The 16,946-nt window shown below is 37.1% G+C and overlaps 2 protein-coding genes across 2 annotated transcripts; one reads left to right on the top strand and one right to left on the bottom strand.

Moving 5' to 3' along the window:
- Positions 1-18: 18 nt before the first annotated feature.
- On the top strand, positions 19-13,564 carry LOC131769311 (uncharacterized). The gene is made up of 17 exons (XM_059085036.2): positions 19-303; positions 873-909; positions 1,420-1,470; positions 1,915-1,994; positions 2,670-2,774; positions 3,752-3,856; positions 5,015-5,060; positions 5,531-5,686; positions 5,884-6,039; positions 6,694-6,840; positions 7,612-7,776; positions 8,931-9,039; positions 9,555-9,610; positions 9,889-10,074; positions 10,552-10,621; positions 11,068-11,227; positions 11,496-13,564. Exons 1-17 carry the CDS (start codon positions 202-204, stop codon positions 11,634-11,636), a joined length of 1,872 nt encoding a protein of 623 aa, XP_058941019.2. The 5' UTR covers positions 19-201; the 3' UTR covers positions 11,637-13,564.
- Positions 13,565-14,442: 878 nt separating this feature from the next.
- LOC136284025 (EH domain-binding protein 1-like) lies at positions 14,443-16,904 on the bottom strand. Its single transcript, XM_066173752.1, has 5 exons — positions 16,761-16,904; positions 16,302-16,398; positions 15,995-16,068; positions 15,732-15,830; positions 14,443-15,558 (listed from the first exon to the last, which is right to left on the bottom strand). The coding sequence occupies exons 1-4, from the start codon at positions 16,804-16,806 to the stop codon at positions 15,751-15,753; spliced, it is 297 nt and encodes a 98-aa protein (XP_066029849.1). The 5' UTR covers positions 16,807-16,904; the 3' UTR covers positions 14,443-15,558; positions 15,732-15,750.
- Positions 16,905-16,946: the final 42 nt, after the last annotated feature.

Below are 16,946 nucleotides of genomic sequence, written 5' to 3' on the forward strand. Positions count from 1 at the left end.
CCAGACTGCATTGTATGTTCTGAAGAATCCAAGATGGCGGAAAATCAAACGAAGAATTTTCCGGAAAAGTACACCCTTGTCGCCGTTATTCACCAGAAAAAGACTTTGATTGAGTTTCATAGAACATGAAGCGTTGTATAAATGATTTGAGGTTGATGGTGTTTCTTTTAACCATTGTGTAACTGGTCATTGGATCTGAAAATGGCGAGCTGTAACCCAGATTCAGCTGATTCTGTGGAATCCCCAGTACTGTCGTTGTTCAAAATGACAAAGGGTTCTGCCATGCTCAAGGTCAAGCGGCATGTAAGTATTTCCCATCATAGTTACCTAGGTTTAAGATAACGCATGTCACTGAGATGGGGCGATAGACGATATCATGTTATAGTCGTATTTCCTCGAATAAGCTAGCGCCCAGGCGATTATTTATAGTTTCGGCTCAAAGGAGGGGCGCTTACCGGAAGGAGGGCGCTCAATCGAGGGGAGCGCTCATAAAAAAATTTCAACCTGTACTGATTTCGTTGTAGTTGAAGCTTAAAAAGTTATAGGTAAAGTGTCATGTCATAGAAACAGGTTTTTGCTTGTACTATTTAAGAAAGTGAGGGAGGAGGGGGAAGTGGGGTGGGTACTTATTCGGGGGGGGGGGGGGGAGGGAGGACTTTTATTCGAGCGTGGATGCTTGTTTGAGGAAAGATGACATCTAATGAATTGGCAGGCAGGGGTGAATAGCAAACTTTTTCCAAATTTATTTGTAATCTCTCTCGTCTGAAATATTAATGGGGAGAAGTGAAATAATTCTACAGGACTGAAAAAGGTATTGATTAATTTTGCTACATTACTTAAAATAATCTTTTAATTTTGTTTTATTTTGCCAGGGAACTCCTCAGATCAAGAAGTTTGTATTATCAAGAGGTACAGTGTGATAAATTGATGTACAAAAATTTCTCTCAACAGACTTTTCTTTGTGAATTAGATGTCTTTGCTTCTTTCAACACCTTGGTTTTAACCTTAAAACTCTTAAGATCTGATCATTAAATCTCCCCTCCAGCTGCTACTCATTTCCTTGTAAACTAGTTATGAGAATATGGTGTTTGATCATAATAAAAAAATTCTACCTGATAAGTTTGAGTATTCTCTTTACCTGTTTGCTTGATAATGTAGCGGATATTTTAGGGAGAAGTTACATGTTAATCACTTCTGCTTTGCTTTGTGATGGCAGAATTGCAGAATTTTCCATAATATGCTAACTTTGTCAGTTGAATACCTCTAAGGTAGCCTTATTTGATTGCCAGCTTTAACTTATAGATGGGTACTAACTGAGCAATTAGTCTGGGAATTACAGAACTCCAACCATTTTTACCATTAAAAGACTGAAATACTTTTCCAAAAGTTTCTCTTGTTAATGAATATCTATTATTGCAGATCTTGCTCATTTACAATGGGGAACTCCAAAAAATAAAGGAGAAAAATCTGGTAATTAGTTTGCTTCTCTTTACATATACAAGTTAATGAGATTTGCTCTATCTTGCACAAGCTTCAAACTCATTAATGCTTATTGTAAACAACAGGTCAATGATCTGCACACAATCTTTGCATGTAAACGCATGTGAAAAGCATATAAAAAGTATGTAAAAAGCAAATCAGAAATTTGATAGCCTTATTATAGTGTTTCTATTCTCTTTCCAATTAGTCCCTAAAGCCTGTATGTGAAAAAGTTGTACTTTATGGTTCTGACAGCAAAGTGTGACGGAACTGACCCCAAGTTTTGAACTTGGTTTTTTTTACAGAACAGTCCTGTGCATAAAGAATCTTCTCTGATATTTGTAACTAAACTCAACTTGGATTTATTTTAATTTACGTTCACTGCAATAATTGCTGTTGCTATTCAACCTGAGTGTAATTTTGTAACCTCTATAGTATCGACTTCACAAATGACTGAGCTTTTAAAAGGACAAAAGACCAAAGTATTTCAGAACTGCCCTATTCCACAGAGAGAGGTAAAGAAAAGGAATTTTTGTTATGAATTCTGTTACATTACATTGCCTCATATGTTCATGATACATTGTAGGTTCAAATTTCCAGTTCTTGTAGTAGTTAAAGTGGATTGTTCATGATAGATTATTTAAATAATTGAACTGATCTCAATTTTTTGTCATAGCTATACCAACATGTACTTTTTAGTAATTCTACAAGTTCTTTATGAGAGAGATAAAATGTTTTGATAAATGTTGAGCATTTTAATTTGATGGAGTTGAACAGCACCTTGGCCAGCCTTTCTCAGTCAAGCTTTACTGTAGATATGTATCTATTTATTTCTGTAGACCATTTCAGTGTTGGGGTCTATTGATAACAACATGGTGGGAAGTGGGAAGGTCAACAAAGAAAGATGAAGTTATTTCTGCTCAGAGATCTGTGATTTTTTATTACATGCACAAGTGTTATTTTTACTTAACATAAGTGACATTTTCAATTCTGATTCAATTTTTGTTTGTTTGGTTTTAGTTTGTCTGTGTTCTTGTTTTAAAATTTAGATTTGTTTTTTGTTTAGTTGAAGATTTGATTTCAAATTAATGAACATGTAAAGGGTTAAATTTTAAATATGAGAATCAGGCCCTTCCTGGGCTGCTTAATTGGAAATCGGTCTGAGGTAAAAATTTCCTCTTCTTTTTCAGTCCATGTCTTTCTCTGTGGTTTACAAGATTGGTAAAAGTTTGCAGACAATAGATGTTGTTTGTTTTGACAAACAGCAGTGTGATACATGGACATCAGGTTTGCAGGTATGTTTTGTTGTAAAATAATTGTTTAATAAAATTTAAAGTTTTGTAAATTAAAGCATTGTGCAACCATATTTTAACGATAAAGGGGGTAAGTTTCTAAAGAATCTGTGGTGCTACATCAGGTGTGTATAGGAAGATAATGTAGTGTTATCAATGTAAATTATATAATGTAAATTGGCCACTGTAAAGAGTCTCTAAAGCTGATATTCTGAATGTTAGCCCTTCCTCAGAGCAAACAGTGGGATTATGAATTGAGTATTTTTTAAAATGCAGAAAGTGGAGCTGTACTATTGGTGAGAAGATGGTAACAAGAATAAAAGAGAATGAAGTACTTGCATAAAAAGTGTTCATTGATACTGTTGGGATAACAAGTGCTGATTTTAAAGATTAATTTTTATTCTAGAGGTTTGAAGCTTTCTGGACAGCTTAGATGTCAAGGGAATAGCAGCAGACTTCCATCTATTCAGATAATTTAGTGTTAACAACTGAGTTGAATATGTAAATTGGCCACTGTAAAGAGTTGAAAGGCTGGCATTATGAGTGTTAGCCCTTTGTCAGAGTGAAGGAACTTCAGACTTCCAACTCCTTTATGGTGGCCAATTTACATTTTCAATTCAGTTGTTAACATGAAATTACCTGTTATACTCTTCCACTGACACAGCACCACAGTTTCTTTAGAAAGTTACCCCCTTTATCCCATCTATTCACTCTGATATTATACAGCTAACAATGAAAACATCAGCTTTAAAAACTTTTTGGGGCTGCTAACTTGCATCATCATCTAAGGTGATCATACCAAATTAGCCCATTTTTTTAAATAGTTTTGTTTTCTTCTTCAATATTACTTTCATGGTATATAGACTTTACACTTCATTCCTTTTATGTTCTAGTCTTAAGGGGGATGTGGCTATGGGTTTAATTGGAAAATGCAGTTTGATTGTTCAGTACTCAAACTATACACTTGTTTAATCTGACAGGCCTTGGTGAGTGGTTTTAATGACAGAAAGGTCATTGATCAATTGTATAAAAGTGGAAAGAATGGAGATGAGATAGATAACCATCGTGTACCACCAACGGATGATGTGGGTAGATTGTGTGGTAATTTGTTAGTTACAGTCTGTCCTCAGTTATAATTCTTTTACACATGTTGATAAGGCCAGAAAGGCCACTTCACATACAAAGAAAAGAATACAAAGAGAAAGCCCAGCATTTATGAAATAAGTGAATTTTGCTAAAGTTAGTGAGTGAAGGATGGCACAATGGCCTTTTACAATAGCAAAGAACATGTATTTGTAGAATTCTGCTAACTTGAACAAAGGCTATTTCCACTGGGTTTGGATTTGGATTGGGCTACTTTTTTTTTCGTCATCTACTATCATCTAACTTGAACTCAGGTAACCTTTTGACCACTAAGAGAGTTCAGCATCCAATTTCTTCATACATCATCACTGCTGAATCCAACATTTAAGTAAAAAGAATACAGAAAATGATCGTCAAACTAAACATTCTTTTCTAAAAAACTCTCATAAAACAAACTAAATAACACAGAAATGACTGTTGATTGTGCAAGAATCGTGGTAAAAACACAGTTCCTAATTAATCATTAACATGGTAATTGAAATTCAACACCAATCCTGTTAACAAACCCTTCTGACTCTAACCACTTTTTGTTTCCCATGGGAGTAACGCTACAAGTTAGCTGCATGCTACAGTACTTCAAAACTGCCTGACAACCTAACTTTCTCTGATTGGTAGGTCATGAAATACAGTGTTTGTAATTTCCCTTCACATGAAATCTTGAACCCTTTAACTCCCAGAAGTGATAAATGTGTAACTTCTCCCTATAATATTCATGCATCATCCAGTAAAAGGCTATTAAGAATACTCAAACTTATCACATAGAGGTTGTTATCTTGATCTTATGCCAAATTCTCCTAACTGGTTTACAAGAAAATGTGCAACAGCTAGAGGGGAGAAAAACAATTACATCCTGGGAGTTAAAGGGTTAAAGATACAATTATAACTCATGATCATATGGAATTAATCATTCAATTTTTTTTTGTCATTGTCACCACTGCAACTTACATGTCCCCATTATCATCATTGTCATATGTAGTGTAGACATCAACTTGTTAAATTTCATTTCAAACATTATAATTTTAGCCTGTTGGAGAAAAAGATAACAGTGGTTGACTTGACCCACTCATTTACCAGTGTGCAAATGATTTCCTTTTCTTTAGATCCCTTTGCAACCCATGACTGCAAATGGACAACAGCGTAATGAAGGTATCTTTATGATATTGGTATATGCTTTGCAGCTTTGGTTTTTTGAAGACAGAAATACAAAGTCAGATCCTTTTGAATAAATTTACAATCATGTATTACAGTGTTCTCCCCTATTTTAAGCGTGACAGCTAAAATAAATTTTCAAACCGGTAAAGGGATCCTTCTATCTGTTGAATTTTCAAGAATTCCAAGCAACTTTAAACGGTGATAAGGGGTACTTCAGGCGGTAAATGTTATCGGTTACTGCCTGAAAAGGAGAACACTGTATTACCATGACCAGTGAGAACTCAGAGTTAAACACGAATGGCAGAGGTGCTTTTAGTTTGTATCAGGTTGGGTCAGTGGTAGAACAAGTTTTCTGATGTTAAGAAGAGCAGGTCGTGTAGAAGCAAAACCAAGAAATCCCACGACACTTACTAGCAGTGATCAGAGATTAAAAGAGAGTGATTGTGCTTTATTTTTATATACAGATGCCTGTGACCTGTACACGTGGGGTAATGGCTCCACAGGAATGTTGGGGCATGGTGAAAATGCCGAGGAGAATGTTCCCAAAGTTGTAGAGGCATTGCAATCAAAGGATGTGATGAAAATAGCCTGTGGAACCACTCACACTGTTGTGTTAACAAGTAAGTCGCACTGCATGAACAGTGAAGTGCCAACCAAACGATCGCGGGCTCGTAACGTTAACACGCCCTGAGAAGACGCCTGCACTGCAGGCTACCTCCTTCTCGGAGCTGGTAGGTAGGGAGAGCAATAGTCAGTTTTTATACTCAATGGAGCTTAAATAAACTTTTGTTTCGCTTTTGTTTGTTTTTTTCTTTAGACGAAGGAGAAGTGTTTTCTTGGGGTTTAGGGTATGGTGGCAAGCTTGGACAAGGACATCTTAGAGACAGATCGACCCCGCTCAGAGTTGCTGCATTGAAAGACATGAAAATAACGACAATTGCGTGTCACGAATTCCACACAGCAGCAGTTTGTGGTAAGATAATGACGCGTCATATCCCTGTGGCGACGTGGGGACTCAAAGAACACAAGCTTAGGCGCAAACGTCCAGACTACCAAACCAAGGGAAAAAAAAGACAAAGCGACTCTAGCCCAGAGCAATTTCTTCTTGATTGTTGAGAATTGTCCGGACCTGCGTTAGATGTATCTGTGCCTTTGCCTAGGCACATAAAACCAACCAAACAAACAGTTCCCAAATGAAAGCCGAAATGTTTCTGGAATAGTTTTAATTTGTTTTTGTGCCCTAACTTACGCAAAATTAAAAAAACAACAAAAACAAAAAAGAAGGGCCTGAGCTTAACGCAATTTCCAACTGAGTATTAAAAGAGTGAAAGTTCTCGGGGTTTGCTCTACTTCTCTTTGTGATTGGCCAAAAAAATTCGGACCATCCTCTCAACTAATCACATGTCGAACTAAAACCGATCTTAACTTGGTCACTCGATTTTTCCCGCGCTTATAGCCTTCCAGTGGGCAGTCTTTCTATTAGGAGAGAATAGACTGGAATGAGTCTGAGTTCTCGTATCGTAGCGTACCTTTGTTGTGATTGGCTGTCGTGATTGTTTCTGTTTGGTTTGTTAATTTTGTAATATTCAGTCGATCAGCTCACATGACTTTCCATTGATGTTGACAGCTACAGGAGAATTATACACATGGGGCAAAGGAGGTCCAAGGCTTGGATATGAGAGCGCTACAAGAAAAGAAATACTACCAAGATTGGTGGAAGGACTTGAAGAACACCGAGTTTCACACGTGGCTTGTGGACAAGCCCATACTCTAGGTAAACTTGTGGGATAAATATCTATCTATATCACGTTTTCCATCACGCACAGGACTAAAGTACGTCTGCACCTATCAGGAGCTTACTTGAATAGAGGAAGCTGGCAACTTTACTAGTTTTATAGAAATTTATTTTGTTAAACATCAACGAAATTTGAACAACATCGTCATTACTTTAGAAGATTTGCGTTATTATATAGGTTTCGGGGGCTTCACTTTGCAGCATGCCGTGAACAGAATTTGTTTCTGTAAAAAAATTGTTTCTTTAAACCTTTCCCAATTTTAAGGTTTAATTCGCCAACGACTGAAATCAAAGCTGTGTTCTTCGTTTTCAATAAAATCATTTCTCGAGTGAAGTTAACTAAAATTTTTTAAATTCGCTAAAAAAGAAAAGCACGAAAATGGAGAGGATGAATTAAAAAGGAACCAAAAAGATTTTTTAATGGATTTCAAATGGCCAACTTGGAGAATTGTTGCTATGGGAAAGGTCATTATTAATCGACGAGGGGGATTTTGGTGTTGTCCCAATAAATTTACCTGATTCCCCCGTAAGGCTCTTCAGTTTTCTCCTAATCTCCCTCCCCCCCTTTTTGTCATTCAAACAGACAACTGTTCCCCCTTCTGTTCCCCCTGAAAACCATGTGACCTCCCCCCCACAAAAAGTCTCCCGATCCCCATTCCAGATGATAAATAATGACAGATTCCAAAATGTTTGAAGGAGAGCAAACCGCGACGAGAGTAATTAAACAGGTGTACATTTTAAAATCCACAGTGTGCACCAAGAACGGACAGTGTCTTGCTTTTGGTGACAACGAGTTTGGCCAGCTCGGGATCAAAGGACTCAACATGAGTTATGAGCCATTGAGAGCACACGAGCTGGAGAGTCATCACATCTTGTACGTGGCTTGTGGAGCGCGTCACAGTGCAGTGTTATCCGGTGAGTCAAGAACTCTTGGTGAACCCTTAACTCCCTCGAGTGACCAAAGCAGAATTTCTCCTTACAATATCAATACAATATCAAGCAGACAAGTGGTGGGAGTAAAGAAAAATATCAGTTGGGGATTATTAGTTGATCTAATACCAAATTCTCAACACTAACATCATAAGAATTGTATGACAGACAGTAAGAAGAATTACTAATGATATCTTAAAAGTAATTAAGGTGTTCGCTCAAACGCAGTTCCTTATTTTTCCTTTCTCGATATCATTGTTGATCCTAAATGTGAACACGGAAACAGAGTACAGCATTCCAGGAGCGCTAACTGCTAGGAGTTAAAGAGATAGACTCTTGAAACCTTAGCTAAAAATTTAAATCTAAGAAACAGGAGTACTCTTTTAGGTAGAAAACTCGTCTACTCTGTGTCATTTTCCTAGTATATTTATTGTGGGAAATTCGAATTCGTGTAGATCTGGTATTTTGGACAAAAAAAAACGCAAAACGGATAGCTTTTCGGGGCCGCTATTTACAGGTACGTTGAGGAACGGGCCCCTTGACTACATTATCGCGACGAGTTTTGCCTACCATTTTTGTATGTTTATGAGTTGCATGAAATGTCAGGTCGGTAACCGAGATGAACAAAGTGCAAACTTTAATTTCTATCCGGGTAACCCGACTGGAGGGTTCATCCAGGATGAAGAAGAAGCTCTTTTCGGATAATGAGATCTTGGTTACAATAATCAACATTTTGGTTACCATCCAAACTCGCCATTTCACTATGAATATATCGAAATTGCCGAGGAGTGATTAGGAGAGATTTCAGAAATCAAGCCAGCCCTATTCATTGTGCGTCTATCAAGAGACCCTTAGAGTGATGAAGTTTTCTTACCTGCGATATTTTGAATCATTTTTGGGCACGTGAAAACCATCGTTAACTTAAAGGAGATTACTAAATAGTAGTTTGGTAAGATAGAGATACAAAAAAGGTGCCAGAATGAAGTATGAAAGGAAGAGGATGGTAAAGGATGAAAGAGATTGAAATGGATTGCAAGTGGTAAACGTGGGGAAAATATTGTCTTTTTCTTTTTTTTCAATTTATTTAGAGGCCATAACGGTGATTTGCTTCCTTGTCTATACGTCATTTCTTGTTTTAGATACTGGATGTCTGTGGACGTGGGGTGATAACAGGTCTGGTCAACTAGGAGTGGAAAATCTGAGCCTCTCGTGCAATCCGATCACTTTGTCAACGTTGGCAGAATTAAGGTAACTTATAGGAGATGTAAACTTTCGAATTCATTGGCTTGGTACACACACTGTGGTTGAACGTGAAGAGCATGTAGAAATTAACATGAGTTTGAAAGTACTGATTTGTTTTATGAGCGTCACATGGCCTGAGCGTTGAATTTGTGAGGAGGTACCGAAATGAAGACATGTATCTGCCCCAATGAACTTACCAGGCTTCGAGTCAAAAGTAACAGTAAGAAATGTTGATGCATCTGGCTCCTTTTTGTGAGTTGCAATCACAAATAGAGACTCTAAATACGTAACCAAACAGGATGAAGGGATCAGAATTGGAAAAATCTTAAACTCAGCCTAATATGTACGAGTTTTTAGACTGGAAATTACCAAGAAACAAACTCCTTTGTGTAACAGAATTGGAGCTTATGCGTCACTTTAGGTTTAAAGTCACTTAAAAAACGTGAGCTAGAAAAATGTAGAAAATTTACAAGAGATTCAAAGTCTTTTCTCCTTTAAGTCCGCTCTTTTTCTCTCTGTAGGAATCAAGTGATAATTGATGTAAGTTGTGGAGACAAGCACACAGTGTTCTTATCAAGTGAGTAATTTGATATGTTCGATTTTCCCCACTCTCCCGACCCCCTTCTTCCATCCTCCTGTCCCCCTTCCCCCGAGTATAAACTCTTTCATAAGGAGCGTGTGTCCTACACTCTACCTTTATACTCACTAGATATCGCGAAATAGATTGCGAGTAGAGCAACCAATCAGTTTGCAGCATCTGTGATAGAACCCTGCTAGATTTATTTAACATGTTGTTTTTGTTTTTATTTCGTTTTGGTTTTTTTTTTGGTTTTATTTTTGTTGTTGTTGTTTTAGAAAAAGGAAAGCTGTTTGGAATGGGCGATAACTCAGAAAACCAACTCGGAATGAACCAAAGAAACAAGTCCGGAGAGACAATCTTAAGGGTAAATGTACCCACCCGCATTCAACTATCCGCTCACTTCAGAGCTTCCAAAGCAATGCAACTTTCATGCGGAGCTTCTCATACAGCCGCTGTTACAGGTCAGTAAGACGAGATCATCCTACCAGAGCAATTTTTTCAGTTGAATTTCCAAAGTAATCCGAGATTGCCCAGGGTTTCATTCACTTCCCCTTATTGGTCTGGAAATTCGAGCACCCTTCTTAACCAATCAGCTGTATTACTAAAACCAATCCCGTCAGTCACAGGCGTTGTTCCGCCCTTCACACAGTTGACTGTTTTTTATTTAAAGTCCTCATTTCTTGGCTGTTTGTGTTCTCGTCCCCAGCCCTGACTTTCCCTTGAGATAAGCTTGGTTTTGATTCTACGACACCCGATCGAGAAGCGCTCCATCCTGGCTACAGTTGAAACTTAAATTTTGTGCGGAGGCGAGGGGGAAGATGAAACTGGGGGAGGGGGGGGGATCTATGTTAAAATTCGGGTATGTTAACCTTTGAAGTACGGTGTGTACACTGGAGACAGTTAATCAAGTGTGGTTCTTCACAATCCTCTTTTTTCAGAATCAGGAGAAATATTTACGTGGGGAAAGGGAAAAGCAGGTCGCTTAGGTCACGGTGATACAAGAGACAGGTGAGGACTAAATAGTCATGCTCCCCGACATTGTTCTGACATTTTTAAATTTGTGGAAAGGAATTCTGTTTCGAGATATTAAAAGCAACCCCGCGTTTCAACTTGAAGGAGACTCCTAAAACATGATTTTAAGATGAACTAGATGTAGGCTAAATGTTAAGATACCCAAACCGACAGGTTGTTCCCCCAAATGAGGGCTTGGTGGCGCTCAACTTTCTTGGAGATGAGGTCAAGCGATAGGAAGAGAGACCTTGGGAACTAGGTTGGATGATTTCAGTCCTATAAAACAACAGATTAATTTCGAATTTAAGAAAATAATGGAACAGATACGGAAAACTTAGAAAAATCTTGCCAGACAAAATAGTTCAGGGGTTATTTCTTTCCTTCCGCTGAAGATAATTGGCAAATTTTGTTAGAATAATTTGTTCATTCTTGATTTCCTACAGACCAGTGCCTTGTGAACTAGACATGGATGGCAAGCGAGTCCGTCATGTGGAATGCGGTAATACACACACAGCATGCCTTGTCACTAGGGCTTGGGTCTCAGAGGATTTGGTTAAGAACTGCATGGCGTGCAAGACAAAGTTTTCATTGGTGAACAGGAAGGTACACAATTGTGCAACTGGTTCCTTCTCCTTACAACATCAATACTTTATTTAGCAATAGGATTTTGAGAAAAGAAAGGCCTGTTGGTTTGAAGGTTTTGTCTTGAAATTTTACCAGTCTCTCCAGAAGAGGAAAGAAAAATAAAAGAAAGAAAACTTTGTAGCTGTCGCAAGTAGGACGGAACATATTGGGCAAGCAAAATAGGTTCGACCAAGACATTTTTGTATGGTTTCTTATGGGTGTTTTCTTATTTTTTATTAATCTACAGCATCACTGCCGCAAGTGTGGAGGCATTTTTTGCGCTTCATGCACTTCAAAACGAACTTCTGTTCTCAATCTGCCAGGAGATCGCATCCCTCGACGAGTTTGTGACAGATGCTACACAGTTCTTCAAGAAGACGTGACGTGAGGTTCTCCTGAAAATGCCTTTAACCAAGGCACATACGTACGGTAGTTTGTCTCCGAGATTCAGATTAGCCCGCAGTTGGTTTATGTATCTGACGCTCTTATGAACACATGATGGACGTAATTGATTAGCAACGGATATGTCTTGACGGAAGCTAGGAAAGCCGGGTCGAGTACATGAAGTTGAGGTTCAGTGGTAAATTTTCTTCATGACAAAAAAGATGAGAGAATCATTTTTTTCCCGTGGTTTACTATTTTTCCTAGGCTTTTCTTTTCTTTTAAACTGTTCCTGTTCCGAAATATTGTTCTTTGTGCGACAGGACTTCGTAAAAAACTTTCATTTAAATTAAGTTCGTAGTTTAAGAGTATTTTTCTTGTGATCTTCCCCAATGCATCTTAAATTCATCATGATGTGCTGGAAGCATTTTTTTTGTGGCTCGCGTCGTACGCCATTGAATACCAAATGAGTGAAGCAGATTCTGTGGTCTACGCAATACAAACACAAAAAAAATGATAACTAAAGACCAAAACAAAGATCAATGAGAATATCAAAACTGATCGGATGAATTAGTTTTTCAATGTAAATGTGCAAGTGTACACGGTTTTACAACAAACCGCATTTATCATATAAAATTCCGTCAATCTGTACTATGTTAATACTAAGGTATTGTTCAAGTGACACAGGTGTTTAACATTCAACATTTCACCCAAAACAATGTATTTGAAAACAATTCTCTCGTGAATGGGCCGTACTATTTTATTTCATTTTATCAATATTAGTTTTTACCAATATCACTCGTATTATTTGAATCCTTTGAACAAACAAATATAGTTATTCCTTCTTTTGAAAATACCAAAGATCGCCCTCCAATCATAAATAAGGTATAAACGTAGACTTTTATCCTATAAGACGTAAGCGTTGAAAACTGAGGAATATCACCGCGTTTAGACCAATGCGGGCGAGCAAAAATCTTTGATGGATTCTAATTACCAACTATTCACCAAGTGGAGATGTAAGTGGTAAATATCCACCGCTAGCTACAGACAGTGAGGTGATAGTTCTTTTGGTATTTACTAAAACAGTGGGATAATATAGCACAAAAAGGATTATTTTAACTCATTTATTCCTGCAGTGATTATAAATCCCGTGCTAGTTGCTTGGAGCTGAATAGCAAAGGTATTCGGAGTTGAGTAGCCAATCAGAGAACCCCTTCAACGCTATCCACTGTTTTTGTAGATACTAATGCTGGATATTCCTCACTGTAAGCTAGGACTTATTCTGTCAAGTGACGCCTTTCAACTTTGTACTGGAACGGAAAAGTATTGATGAATTATTAACGGTAACACTAAGATAAGTGCGTCGTTAGTCGTATCAGTTGAGAAAACGACTGAAACACTACCTTTGGTGTTAAAAGAAAACCATCTGGAATAGGTTTAAAAATTCAGTTAGCATGTTACCTAATAGGAATATTTTCAAATTCTACGTTTGTAAATCAATATTTTCAATAAAACTATTAGACTCCTTTATAATTTATCATAATTCGTGTGGATGTTTAGCTGAAACATATAGGCTCCTTAGTGTTGAATACACAGGACAGTAGAACACCGCTTTATTATTCCATCGTTTTCATTGCTTTCCCCGTTCTTTTGTCTTTTTGTTCTCAATTATTTTACGGCAACTGTGTCTTCTACACCAGATAAGAGACAACATGAAGGTAAAATTCAGTATAAGGCGCTTTAGAGTCAACTCCACCAGCTCTTAACATTTTTGCAAGTACCTTCTAAAGAAAAAACATTTGTTAATTTAAGAAATCTGAAAAAGGGCGTGGTCTCTTAGTATGAATTATTTTAAATTCGCTGGGTTTTGAGTGCTCTGTTGTAAAATAAAAAATAATCCTTTAATGGTATTGTATCAATATAGCACTGAACGAAAACATAAATGCAACAGTAATTTGATTTACTCAAGTGACGCCCTTGTTTAATGGCTGAATGAAAATAACGCTTGCTTTGTAATAAGTGAAGAAATTTGCGATAAGAAATCACTATAATTCATCGAAGGTAAAAAAATAATGATAATAATACTGCTGATAATGATGGTGATCGTCTCAAAACTTTGGCAAGTTGGCGGGTTTAAAAAGTCAAAATTAAAGTTTTGAGAAAACGACAGAGGTCAAAAAAACTTTCCTCCCGGTTGACTAAAGTCACTACTTTGTATCTTTGGCGAGTTCCTGGGTAATTGAACAGTTTCTATATTAAATAATTATTTCTGCATTCTGCACCATCAAACTCCCTGGTTTTTTAATGTATCCCAAATTGGTGGCATGGTAACCCCTTCCCCCTTCCGAAGCTTGTGGTTTCATGGAGTGTCTGGTATGTTTCGTTGCTTAATAGGTGCTTCTTTTCGTTTACTTCTTTGCCAATTCAACAGTTTGGTTTCGTCAATAATCGCCTACCGTCTCAGCTGAGTTCTTCCCGAACTGAGGCCAGCTGACCTTATAAACCGGTCACAACTGGAAAAAAATCAAAACCGTAAACAAGGTCATTAATCGTTCAAATCTGAAATGCCCCTGAGAGTAACAATCCAAACCGAGGTGAGAGAATGGTAACTAATGGGAATAATGAAACATTTAAATCGCCCATTATCTGCAAATCGAGAGCAAAAGGGTAAGAAGATGGACTTTAAAATATATTGATGCAAAATCTTGTTTCTTTTTCATTAAAATTTATTCAATAATTGCTATAACAAATCGAAGTAAGATAAAGGAAATAGCGCGAAAAATCACACCAACAAATGGGCAACTCTACGAGTTCACAATTTTTAATAATGATCTGATGGAAATTTGACTGAAGAAAACAGAGGCGATTACGTTATTCCTTTCCCTGGTGAAGTAATGGCGTGATGTTATACTTGATGAGTCCCAGTCTCCACGTCTTTGCATTCGGTTAATCATCAGCACTGATATGGATTGATCGCAAAGAAAAGTGACGCATGCAGCCAGAAAACCACCCAACATAACCCACAGCGTTTGAATCGCTGTTAATACAGGTTGTGGAAAAAGGCAATTTTAAGAAGATAAAAGGAAACAAAAACAACCCAAAGTAGTAAAGGAGAGAAAAAAGCAAAAAAAAAAGGAAAATTCCCCAAAAAGATTCTAAACCCAAATTACAAAATACCTAAAAAAACCCTAAGTTTAAATTAAAAATACGAATTACCTACAAATAAGCTACCTACCAAAAATCGAATAAAAAAGCGAGAAAAGAAAACAGAAAAAGAAAGAGAAGAGCAGACAGGAAAAAAAGGATGCAGTGCCAAAGGCGAAGTATTCAGTTACGTGCAGTGATTTTGTGGCCGCTTACGTCACTTTCATTACAAATGATTCTATATCAGCGCATCTGATTGGAAGAAAACAAAGCCATCGGATTGAAATACGTAAACTATGACTTCACCTTAGATCTATCTACCTTCACCTTTGAAATAAAACGTAATCAAAATAAAAGATAACAGGGTCGTAATGAAAAGAACCTTGTCAGTTCTACTTTTTTGTCCGTGACCCTGAACTTAAGATATTACATTCACAAAATAGGTATTTATACTCATGAAATAGTTCTGTTCAATTAAAAAAATAAGAGAAAAGATAAAGATACTTACTTATGTTAAAAAATGAACATTTTACAACAATAAAAATTATTTGAATTCATAGCAGTTATGTACATGAAAATTGTATGACAAATAAAGTAATCTCATGATTCGAGGATAATATCTGAATGATTTTCTTGGAGAAAGGACTTTACATTGAAAAATGAAACTGCCCAAAATTTATAGATTTACAAAGAATTTTAAGCAAGAGATTGTAATCTCTTGTTGTTATAAAACATGCTATTATACAAGTCTGACCAGAAATAAGGAAATAGTTGTGAAATCGAAACTGCAAAAGGAAAGGAAAGCGAAAAGCAGGATTAGCCGTTGTTATTCATAATGAAGTCTGTTAAAATCAACATAATCCAAATGATCCGTGGCAAACTCATCATAGAATGTAGAGTAAGATTACAAGAAGAGAACCAAAGGCATTTCAACTTAATTAAAATGCAAGATTCTTACTTTTAATGCAGTTTGTTATTCAGGCCATGTTGGTCAAGTTGAGAATAAGATCCAGGACATTCTTTTCCTGATCTTTGTGTTCTTCGGTTTTCTTCCAACCTGCAGCAGAAAACGAATAAAACATCACTCACCATACGATAACAAAAAAATAAAAGATTGCATAAAAAGACCCAGGCGTGGGTAACAGACCACTTGTTTAACATCATAAAAAAGAAAATTTAGTACTATCACACTGAGGAAATAACTTAGAAACTGATTCCCACCTTTGACTTCAAACAGGCATTTAAGGTCCTGACGTAAGAATTTCAAACACTCCTTCCGGTTTTCTTGTCTGGAACTAAAAACAACAGAGACGAAAGATAAGGCTTCAATATGATAAACTTTCAAATGGAAATACAATGCAAGGAATCAAAATACTTAATGAAAAAAAGGAGTGCTTACATACACTTAATTTAAATCCTTCGCTTTGGTTATTGAATATGTATTACCATCTCATAATTGGGCATATTGACTTGTTCCCAACTATCGAGCAAGGTTTAAAACAGCTTTATAAGGAGAAGATGTACTTACAGAGTAAGAAGGTCTGGTTTCCTTTCGTCAAGTTCAGAACGGAACTTATTTAGCGCTAACCAGTCAAGTGATAAGCTTTCAAACTCGGCCTCACAATCTGAAAGGGGTAAATTAAAGAAGGCTGCATTTAATTTGTGTTTAGTTAGTTACACGTGCATCACCCTCTATTTGGCGCGACGGTATACCCGAATAATTGTTTCCAGACTTTACCTCTTCCTAGGAAAGAAACTGTTTTCCTTTAGCGTTGCGTGAGGGAAAATAAGCACTTCGAATCCCGAAAGATTCCTGTCAACTAGCAGGATAGTTCGGCTGCTATTTGACGAAAGTGAACAGTTGGAAAGGTTCGAAGCTAGGGATTCAGGATAGTGGCTCTCGAAAATCACTGTTATGCACGTTTGAAGCAGGTATGTTAGGTTTTATATTTTGACTCATGCAAAGGTAAAAAAATAGAAAACTAACCTTCAGTGTCTATTGCTTCTTTCATCTGTAATTCCAATTTAACCATCACCTTGTGCAATGAAAGCAACTCGTGTTCGACAACCTTAATCTCTGTCTCCACATAAATGGCCAACTCTGGGAACTGACTGCTTTATTTAAATAATGAAAAGAGCAGGCGAACATATACACATTCTGATGAAGTTGATA

This window comes from Pocillopora verrucosa, chromosome 10, assembly GCF_036669915.1.
Source record: "Pocillopora verrucosa isolate sample1 chromosome 10, ASM3666991v2, whole genome shotgun sequence".
Taxonomy (NCBI): domain Eukaryota; kingdom Metazoa; phylum Cnidaria; class Anthozoa; order Scleractinia; family Pocilloporidae; genus Pocillopora; species Pocillopora verrucosa.

Coding starts and splice junctions, on each gene's coding strand:
- LOC136284025 (XM_066173752.1), bottom strand. CDS start 16,806: ATGGTTAAATTGGAATTACAGATGAAAGAAGCAATAGACACTGAAG. Junction 16,399..16,760: donor AGAAGCAATAGACACTGAAG/GTTAGTTTTCTA, acceptor TACCCCTTTCAG/ATTGTGAGGCCGAGTTTGAA. Junction 15,831..15,994: donor ATGCCTGTTTGAAGTCAAAG/GTGGGAATCAGT, acceptor TTTCTGCTGCAG/GTTGGAAGAAAACCGAAGAA.
- LOC131769311 (XM_059085036.2), top strand. CDS start 202: ATGGCGAGCTGTAACCCAGATTCAGCTGATTCTGTGGAATCCCCAGTA. Junction 1,471..1,914: donor AAATAAAGGAGAAAAATCTG/GTAATTAGTTTG, acceptor TAACCTCTATAG/TATCGACTTCACAAATGACT. Junction 10,622..11,067: donor CACGGTGATACAAGAGACAG/GTGAGGACTAAA, acceptor GATTTCCTACAG/ACCAGTGCCTTGTGAACTAG.